Raw genomic sequence first — 11,056 nt, forward strand, 5'->3', positions numbered from 1 at the left:
TATTGGCTATTACTTAAAATCTTAAATTAATTTAGAAATTTATTCAGTCTAATCACAAATAACTTCTCCAGAGTTTTAGAGAACTGTGGAAGTAATGATATTGGTCTATAATTAGAAAATTCAGATTTATTTCCTTTTTTAAAGAGTGGAATAACTTTGGCTATTTTCATGTGGTCTGGAAATATTCCTGAAGTTAATGACAAATTACAGATATAGGTAAAAGGTTCAATAATTACATCTATAATTTGCTTCATCAATACCATATTCATATCAGTATAATCATTTGATTTTTTGTTATCATACTTCTGGACAATTGTCAATATGTCACTCGCTTGTACACTTTCAAGAAAAATACTGTTAATATTATCTGGTACTGTTCCATCATTGATGTTTCCATCTGGAATTTGTTGTGACAAAGTAGAGCCAATATTTACAAAAATAATTATTGAATTAATTTACAATTTCAGTTTTATTGTAAATGTCAACATTATTCTTTGTTAGATAATGAGGAAATTTTGTTTTTATCTTGCCTTTTTGCATGACAGTATTTATTACGCTCCATGTGTCTTTTGTACTATTTTTATTTTTGTCTAACAATTTAGTATAGTAATCCTTTTTTTGCCTTCTTATGATTCCAACTAATTTGTTTTTATATGTTTTATACCTAACTTCATCATCTTTGGTTCTTGTTCTTAGAAACAGTTTATACAAATAGTTTTTTTTCTTGCAGGCATTTTTCTGTCCATTTGTCATCCATGGATTGTTAACAGCATTTTTGTTGGTATGAGCGCTCGTTTTGGATATTTTACAATTTTTATCATATAGATGAATTAATGTTGTCATGAAAGCCTCATAGGCGGTATTAACATTATCTCTGTAAACCCTATCCCAGTTCTGTTTCTTCAGATCTTCTCTGAAGGCCTCTATAGTCTTACTAGATTTATCTCGAAAGAATGTTGTAATTTCATCTTGTACAATGTCATAACAGGTTTTCTCATAAATTATAAATATAGGGAGATGATCACTCACGTCTGTCATAAAGATACCACTGATTAATTTACCACGTACATTTGTAAATATATTGTCAATGGTAGTTGCACTATGAGTGGTCACCCTTGTTGGTTTAGTTATCATTGGGTATAGATCCGTACTTTTCATGTCATTCTTAAATTCATTTGATGCTGAAGGGTTTCCCAGATCTATATTGAAGTCACCACACAAAATTAATGATTTGTTATTAATTTTTTCAAACATCTCAAGGATTTTGTCTGTAAATAATTCAACACAAGGCCCTGGTGCTCTAACAATGAGTGTGAATGTGATTAACCAACAAATGTAGGCACCTAAATGTTCCAATATGTCATACAATGTCATACTGAATGTGGCTGAAAATGGTCACTAATATACTGAATCAAAAACTGTAAAAATGTTCACATTTTGTTAACCATTGTTTTGTGAAGTTTTAGTGAATAAATGTCATTTTTTTCTCTCTTTTATTGCTCAATTGTAACATATATTCTCACCAGTCTTTCCAGCTTATCAAAACAATGTTATTTACTGCTTTATATAAAGAAACACAATTAATGTTATGCAGATTTCAGTTCAGTTTTGGTCCGGCCCTCCATAATATTTTCTTGTTCTCACGTGGCCCCATGTAAAAAACAATTGTCCACCCCTGACATAGAGAGAAAGAAGCGCTGCAGTAATTTGCTTTTAACAGAGCATGTTATATTACTGTGATGTTGCTGTCGGACTAAAATTAGCTTGTTAGCTCCTGTGGGAGGGACTTTGAGAAGTTTGGAGGCAGGGCTAGAGAGCAGCGGGGAGGGATTGGGAGAGAGGGATCTCAGAGGTGTGCACGGCACCTTTAAGGAGATGGAGATGTTCTTTAGGTGGTGGAAGGCTGTTTTTGTTTTTGATTTAATCTAACTGCTGAATGTCAAATCTGAGTCAATCAGAACAATCAAGGTTCTAGCGTTTTTCCACCTGTTCTTTGATCACCACCAGTTTAAGTCAATTATTATATAAAATGAGATGTAGAGGCTCTTAAACTATAACACGGAAGAAGAACATGGAACATGAACAAATGAATACATATTTACATGTTTATTTGTTTCAAAAAATGATTGTGAAAATAGAAACTATTGAATATATGTGTTTACAACAACAAGCGTTTAGCATTTGAAAAAGAAGGTCTTGATTCTTTTGAAATGGTTTTGAATCCTCTTCTTCAAAGAAACAAAACAGCCGGTAACTCCATCTGAAGACTGATCCAGAACGTCATCATTTAAATGAGGAGTGGGAGCAGACACCAAGTCCAAGTCAGTTAGAGGAGGGAGACCATCAGCTTCTGCAGTGGCCAACTTCAGTGTGTCACTATCTGATGACTTGGATGCAGAGGCATCATCCAGAACAGACTTTTCATCTGATGCATGGCAGGAGGTCTCATCAGCCTGTAATGAGGGTTGATGGTGTCTGATGGTCTCCTGCTGGTTGAGGTGGGATTTTATGAAGAAAGGATGGAACTGAGCCTGACAGGAAGAGATCCTTTCATTTCCATCCAAGCAGAGAAGCTGCTTCAGCAGGTCCACGAAGTCTTCTCTGTCCTCAACCTCACCACTTTTTTCTCCTGAATGAACCTGCATTTAAAATACAAAAAACTGGTCATTACATAAGCTCACACATCAGAAATATCGGTAAGTAGTTTATGGTCAAGATATCTCACAAGCTGCATGACAGTCAAGATTTAATCAGGACAATGACTAGATTTGGAAACTGCTTGAAATGTTTTTTATATTGACATTTATGAAAAACTTACATTGACCAGATCATCCAAAGTGGAGATCTTAACACGATAGTGTTCCTCCTTAGTTGAGATGATGTTATGAAATTCATATTCCTCTGGTGTCTGGGGAAACAAGATGAGTGTTATGAAATTCCTTATAAAGTTACATTTTGGTGAACTTGAGTTTACCAGAAAAAAAAAAAAAAACTTCTACCATCAGTCGCCATTTTGAGCCCTCCTCGGCCTCACGAAAGAAGACACTGGTGTAAGCCCCGGCCTGAAGCTGGTCGTCCTTCGGTAACCCAAGGAGCTCTGAAACACGCTTCATCGTTTGGTATTCACAGAACACAGAGAAGATGTTTTCTCCAATGTAGAGGAATACAAGCAAACAACCAAGGGCCCACACATCAATGGCCTCACTGACAGGAAGGCCAATGGAGACTTCAGGAGCCCTGAGGAGAAAGGATGTGAGATAAGAGTAAGAATCTATGACCAACATATCAATACAATGCATTACAGATTTGTCCTAACCACAGCTAAGCCATGTGAGGAGAAATCCTCCTACCTGTATCCTAGAGGCTGAATCTCAAGGCCAGGCTTCATGCTGGAAGTTTTAACAGCCACACCAAAGTCGATTAATTTCACCTTCAGTTCCTGGATATTCCCACTGACCACCATGACATTGTCAGGTTTTATGTCTGCGTGTGTGATTCCAAGGCCTTTTAGGGCATCTAAAGCCACCAATAGCTGCAGAAACGAGATCAGAAGACACAGGTTTAGAACAAACATTGTCCATTTGTTATATGAGCTCAGGTTTTAAATCAGGAATTCTTTCATTTTTTGTTTCGGTGTTGCAGTAAGTCTAAAGTTCTGCGTGCCAACCATACCTGCTCAGCAATTGGACGGATACAATTCACACTCAGGGATTCCCACTCTCGGTTTTCCATCAGAGTGTAAAGGTCCATCTCAAGAAGTTCAAATGCCAGGCAATTGTAGCCCACGTACATAAAATGCTCGTAAAATGTAAGCAAATTTGTACGGTCAGTATCAAGGACACTAATTATCTTTAGCATTGAAATCTGTGGAAAAAAAACAGAAGAAGAAAAAGACAATTAGATGTTAAATACTTTGGCTGGTTCCAACAGGTCTTAGAAAATCTTCTATTGTGAATTTGCAAATATCACAAAAGTGCAAATGTGAACAAAGTTTGGTTTCAATGTTGATATTAACAAACATGTCAAGTAATAAGTACAAAAGCTATACAAACAAGTGTATATGGACAATGGCTATTAGCTTTACATTTACATGTTTATAGATATGATATCTAGATGGAATATTGGGTTAAAAATATACAGATATTTAAAAACTAGATTTGTGTTTTCCCAAAATTGTATTGAACAGTACAATGCCATGTTAAAGTGATTACACATTAATAACAAAAATTTTGTTCATAGAGTTTAGAAGTAGAGAAACCTGAGCCATCAAATGTTAGAAGGTGTAAACAGGTACCTCATGCTCAAAATAGTCTTCATAACCGTCCTTGATGATTTTCACAGCCACCGTCTTGTTGTTCTTAAGGTTCTGGCACTTCAAAACCTTCCCAAAGCCGCCTTCACCAATACGCTCCAGGATGGAGTAATCTGCAGTGCTGCTGCGGAGAACTGGACGTTCAGCTGCTGTGAGTGTGGAAAGAAATAACAGAGGGTCAGTATTGAGTAGTTCAGTCTGTGTCTGTGTCTGTAGTGAACAAAGGTGACCACATAATTGTGTTGTGAGGAAGGGCCTTAATGACACTTATACAACAATTAGTAATTTGACTGGACAAGAGACATTCAATGAGTGCTGATATAGACATTAATCAACTGACAGTTAGGAAATGTTTAACAAAATGTGCTTGCAATACTGTTGTATAGAATCAATATATAAAGGTAGATATGTTGCAAAATGTGAGAGCTTATAGAATGTGATTTGAGCTTGTGTATAAAAAATCCTCACACACGTGAAATAAATTTACACAAATGATGGAAAAGCATTTAGAGACTGATATTTACACATAAAATGACAGCTTCAAACTTGTAATCCAACATTTATTCACATGTTTTTTAATTACGGTAAACAATCATTTGCGCAAGTAATTAAAAAAATATGTGAATAAATGTTGGATTACAAGTTTGCAGCTATAATTTTATGTGTAAACATCAGTCTATACAGTTTTTCTTGTCATTTGTGACATTCAAAGTTTTTCACATGTGTGGATTTTTTATACACAAGCCACTTTCAAGTCTAAAGTCCCTATCTAAAGTATAAAAACCCTGTTTCTCATTGAGTCTTTTTTACCTGCTGCAGCTGAAGTATCAGAACACACAAAAGTGGACATTTTACACTCAACGTCTTTAAAAGTCACAAAAACTGTCTTCTTCACAATGTTGACTAAGATGGAACTGCTCTCTGTCTAAGTCACAGCTCTCTTTCATCTCCAGTGTGGTTTCCAGGGAAACGGTAGATTCTAAGAAGGTGATTCTTTTTTAACATGCTCCTGATTGGTTGAGGATGTGGTCAGGGTCAGCCCATTATATAGGCAATATAGGTAAATGCTAAGGGCGCCATACAGCCAGGGGGCGCCAAAATGCCTGAGTGGACAAAAAATAAATAAAAGAAATTGAAAATTTAAAAATTCAACAACCAAAGTGCTAAAATTATTAGCATTATTAATAAATCGTTTTAGTTAAAAAAAATAGTTACTCCAACCCTCCCCACCCCACCCCTCACATTATTTGACACCTGTGGACGGTTTGCTGAGGTGGGTTTACTGCTGCACAGGCACGGCCCAGGATGTTTTCTCTCCCAGTGCTAAGGGGTGTAGGATTGAGATGTGGGGGTGCTGATAAATACAAACAACAGCAACAACAAAAAATTACATTACTTTTATAAGGAGTTTCTCATTTTTTCTTTAATAAAAGAAGTTGAACAACACAGAATGTTAGATATAAATCAGGATCAACTTTATTTGCCATGTAATGTATGTTATACAGACGATGAATTTGACTTGGTGAACTGTGCTCTCTCTAAAAATGTAAACATCAAATAATAACAATCAACTAGAAAAAATATAAACATAAATATAAACAGTAGTTAGACTAATATGTGCAAAACTTAATAAAATAATATAACATAACAGTAACAAGATAATAATAAAAATACTAATAATAATAATAATACCAATAGCTTAGCAAGAGCATTGTCACTTGAGGAGCCAATAAATCATTGTAAAAATTAATTAATATTAATAATAATAATAATATAATAATAATATAATAATAATAATAATAATAATAATAATAATAATAATAATAATAATAATAATAATAATAGTGCAGTAGTAGTAGTAGTGCAGTGTGAGTGATGTCATTAAATAATAATCAACTTGAAAAAATATAAACATAATATGTAAATATAAACATACATATAATATATAATAATAATAATTGTTATTATTATTATTATTATTATTACTGAACGATTATTAATAATAAAATTAATAGTGCAGTAGTAATAGTAGTAGTAGTAGTAGTAGTAGTAGTAGTAGTAGTAGTGCAGTGATGAGTAGTGCAGGTGAACATTTAAATTAAATAGTATGTACATGAATATTCTCAGTGACAGATTGTTCCAGGGTTGTTACATGTTTAGTTCCATGGTTATTTCACAGCAACAGGTCTGACACTCTTTGACTGTTTAACGTTAATCAGAGTGACAGCCTGGGGGAAGAAATAGTTTTTATGGCGGGTTGTTTTGGCGTACAGTGATCAGTAGCGTCTGCCAGAGGGGAGGAGTTTGAACAGATTGTTTGCAGGGTGTGAGGGGTCTGCAGTGATGTTACCTGCCCGTTTCCTGACCCTGGACAGGTATAAGTCTTGGATAGAGGGCAGTTTGACACCAATGATCTTCTCTACAGTCCTGATTAACTGTTGTAGTCTGTCTGTATAGTTTGGTTGCAGATCCAAACCAGACAGTGATGGAGGTGCACAGAACAGACTGAATGATGGAGGTGTAGAACATGATCAGCAGCTCCTGGGCCAGGTTGAATTTCCTCACCTGATGCAAGAAGTACATCCTCTGCTGTGCCTTTTTTCTGATTGTGTCTATGTGGGAGGTCCACTTCAGGTCCTGTGAGATTGTAGTTTTAACTAAATTTGGTCAAAGCATATTTAACAAATTAGTTAAGCATAATACAATTAACCACAAGGCAATGGCAACAAAAAAAATAATAAACAAAAATCACCTATTCAACACCAGACAGCCACTCTTTCTCCTGCCAATAATCAGACAGTAAATCTAAAATGCAAAACGTCAGAGAAGAACTAACTCACCCTAGTTGTTTTATAGGAGAACAATGTGTTTGTTGTTGTTTCTGCGTGTTTGGACAGACAGGCAAGATTGCTGAGTTGAGGGTTTGACTTTCGGTTTCTCAGGTATGTTTTAACGCGTCGCATGCAGGAAAAATTGCACTCACATGAAGCAGAGGTGACAGGTAGTGTGATAGAAATGGGTAAAAATTTGTCTCTTGGTCTTCATTTTCTACGGAAACTCCTTTTTTCTTAATTATCTATTGCATTGGACTGCTGGTGAACGTTAAAATGATGCATGAAAAAGACTCTTCCGCCCTTCCATCCCCTATCACTCACACACAAGGGGCTTAACTGGGGCTACACATATTCCTGACGGGGCTATAGTGCCCCCTAGCCTCGGTGTAGCGCCGTCCCTGTTGCTGCAGCAAGTGGTGTCATCATGCCTATAAAACCAAACTAATTATCTGGTGCCCAGGGAAGAAAAAACGTGAAGAAGAGGAGGAAAAATGCAATAATACACAACTGCAGCCACAGGAGCAGTACAAGCGACGCCCCCTACAAGCAATTTTTCAATGCACTGAGCTTTTAAAAAATGCCCACATGTGCGGCGGTGGCCGGTGAAGCAATTTTTTAATGTAACCTTGAATTTAGCCTGAAATGGAGTTGGTAGCGTTGAGGTTAGTGGAAAGGTTCATGTCCAGGTATTGGCTCAGGGAGATCGATAGGGCGTGGTTTGTACGGAGCGTGGTTTTTAGCGGCTGCAGCTAAATATTTATCGAAAAACGTGGAAAAGCCAAAGTTAAACCAATGCTTGACTATCATGGACAACAAGCTAGCAGAGCGACCATGCTAAGGTATGTTAGCACTGCTCGCAGTTAGCGCTAAACAAAAACAGATAAAGTACTAGCCTAACAAAACTATTAATTTATTTCATTGTAGTTTCACTTCATTTTAAGATAACTATGTATTTTTATGCAAATGTCAATATTGACATCACAGTTTGTGTTTCATACAATTAGGATTATCTTAATAGAGATAGCCCCGAGGCCTAATTTACTTTAATTGTGATCTACATCATAAATTACTTGACCTATAGATAGATAAACATATTATAGATGGATAAAATATTAGGAACATTATTAATATTCCTATTTTAACGAAGACTTTAACACCAGCTCTTTTGATACATTATAGAATGTTTAAATGAACACGAGTCTAGAGGAAACTTAGACTGTCCAACTGTTTAATGTTGGATAATTCATATCCCTCATTTTCCTTTTATTAAAACTGTATTCTGCAGATAACCATTTATTTTATTAGTATTCTGCATCAATCTATTTCATAAATAATAAAGAGCAAAATAACAGTAGATGAATGTTGTGTTCTTGTCATGGTATGGTGTGGGTGTGGAAACAGAAGCAGAGGCAGAATTAGGCAGCAGGCAGGTGTAAAGTTCAAAAGACTCCATGTTTAATCACAAAAAAACTAAATCCAACAAGGCACAAGGAAAACCAGGGAACAAACGCAGCAGAACACGAGGAGGGTCAACATTACAATGATCCCACAGTCATACTGTGTCCAAGCACTCAGCTAAATAGTGAGGGAATCTTGATTGGGAATGGGCCACACCTGGGTGGAAACATGAGGGAGCTAAACAGTCACCGACCAAGCACACAGACATCACTGGGGGTGGAGCCACAAGCAGGAATACCTGAAACACAGACAAGAGTTAAACTAAAACACAGAATAAACAAAGACTCAGAACAAAAGTGCTAAACACAAACAAAACAGAACCTGACAGTGCTACATCTTAAATTTGTGCACAGCTTTTATCAATATTTAAATATGTAACAATTTCTAATCACATCATTCATATCCTACGACTTGGTTTGCTTGATAGATCAGCCATTGGGTTCAAATTATTTATTTTTTTCCCCTTCAGATGCACTGAGGAAATGTGACGATGTCATAGATGACTTCACCTGCAGGAAAACCAGGAGAATAAATGAATAAGGATGGACTGAAGGATGGATGGATGGTGCTTTATTAGCTTGTGTTGGTTAATGCTGCTTTATAAAGCACTACCAGAAAATCACACTATTTTTGGTTATTAGTTTATTTGTGCAATACCTCTGAGAACTTCAATTGTTTAAGTTGATGTGTGTTCATTACTGCAATTTTAGTATTGTAGTATTGTTTTGTGGCAAAGTGACTAATGTGTGCACTAATGTCTTCAAACTGCAGCTATTTCAGTTCAATTAATGTTTGGTTTGTTAATTTTATATTTATATTGGGTTTTTTTTTTGCAATACCTTCCTCTAATAATATTAATCATTTGTAATTTGACCGTGTTACTAATATGTTTAAATTGACTTTCATTTACTTGTGTGTTATTGTATAATTGGATGTGAAACTCTTTTGTCAAAATTAAATATAATGGCAAAAAAGTAGAGAGAGATCTGAGGTATTTATTTCATTTCAATAGTTTAAAATGCATAGCTGTCATAAAAAAATTACATTTCAATTACAATAATGTGAGTACTTTGTAATCAGTTATTTTCACCTCTGATTAAGTATTACTAGCTTTTAAATGAAATATGTTGTTAGAATTTGGACTGCCACATCACTATTATGTATTTAAACCAATATATTCACATGTAAAGTCTTCCTTTCATTGATTATCATTCAGTGTTATTTAATCCCACATTTAAAAAAAAACATCAGCTTTAAATATAACTACTACAAAGCCTGTTGGAAGTATGTATTCATATAGTGGGAGGAGCTTAAATAGAGTTGTCAATTATGATCCAATTCAATTCAATTTTATTTATAAAGCACAAAATACAAGAAAGTCATCTCAAAGCGCTGAACAAAATGATTGGGTTCCAAGTGTAAAAATGTAGTATAAAAGTTTTAGCTCACACATTTTTATTATTTATCTCACTTTTCTCATATTTAGCACATTTTCCTACATTTAACACAACATTTAACCACATATATAGAGATTAAAAAAAGCATTAAATCTAAATATATAAATCTAAATATAAATGGTATATGTCACATCAATATGTTAAATCTATATCTAAATTTTAAATCTAAATCTAATTGTTATATGTCTTATCTAAATGTTAAATCTAAGTCTATATGTTAAATTTTATAAATAAATGTTAAATCCAAAATCTAAATGTAAAATGTAAATGTTAAATGTTAAATCTAAATGTAAAATCTAAAATTTAAATCTAAATGTTAAATGTTAAATCTAAATGTTTAAATCTAAATCTAAATGTTATATATCTTATCGAAATGTTAAATGTTAAATCTAAATGTTTAAATCTCAATCTAAATGTTATATATCATATCGAAATGTTAAATGTTAAATCTAAATGTTAAATCTAAATATAAATTTAAATGTGGAACTTAAATGTTTCGCACAATTGCTAATTGATCCCGCCTATTGTAACCTCAACCAATGCACAAGCAGAGACACACAAAACCGCTCCCACCCACCTCTTCACCGATGCTTGCCTGGATGAAGCAGAGATTGGGCGCGCGGTCTTGACAGGTGGACGTGCTGCCCTTCACGTTACACTCCCGCAACACCACAGTACAACACAGTTATTAAAATGTATTTTAATGCCGTAGTTTTGATTTGAAATTTTTTTCTTAATTTTTAAATTTTTAAATTTCTACATTGTACTTTCCCTGCATGCCCCTGTGTTCCCATACCTGTAAGCTGCTGGAACTGTGAATTTCTCTTGGAGATGAATAAAGTATCTATCTATCTATCTATCTATCTAGATCTCAGTGTTACATGCGGTTATGGTAGCTGAATAGATAAGGCACTGTTTTGTGTCTCTCTGCTTGTGTATTGGTTGAGGTTACAAGGGGCGGGGTCAATTAGCATATGTATGAAACATTTAAGTTC

General features: G+C 34.8%; 1 protein-coding gene across 1 annotated transcript; it reads right to left on the bottom strand.

The window, feature by feature from the left end:
• Positions 1-2,174: 2,174 nt before the first annotated feature.
• On the bottom strand, positions 2,175-3,713 carry LOC114460329 (homeodomain-interacting protein kinase 2-like). Its single transcript, XM_028442258.1, has 5 exons — positions 3,673-3,713; positions 3,351-3,532; positions 3,000-3,237; positions 2,819-2,908; positions 2,175-2,639 (listed from the first exon to the last, which is right to left on the bottom strand). Exons 2-5 carry the CDS (start codon positions 3,461-3,463, stop codon positions 2,175-2,177), a joined length of 906 nt encoding a protein of 301 aa, XP_028298059.1. The 5' UTR covers positions 3,464-3,532; positions 3,673-3,713.
• Between the last annotated feature and the right edge of the window lie 7,343 nt (positions 3,714-11,056).

Source organism: Gouania willdenowi, unplaced genomic scaffold (genome assembly GCF_900634775.1).
Source record: "Gouania willdenowi unplaced genomic scaffold, fGouWil2.1 scaffold_427_arrow_ctg1, whole genome shotgun sequence".
NCBI lineage: Eukaryota > Metazoa > Chordata > Actinopteri > Blenniiformes > Gobiesocidae > Gouania > Gouania willdenowi.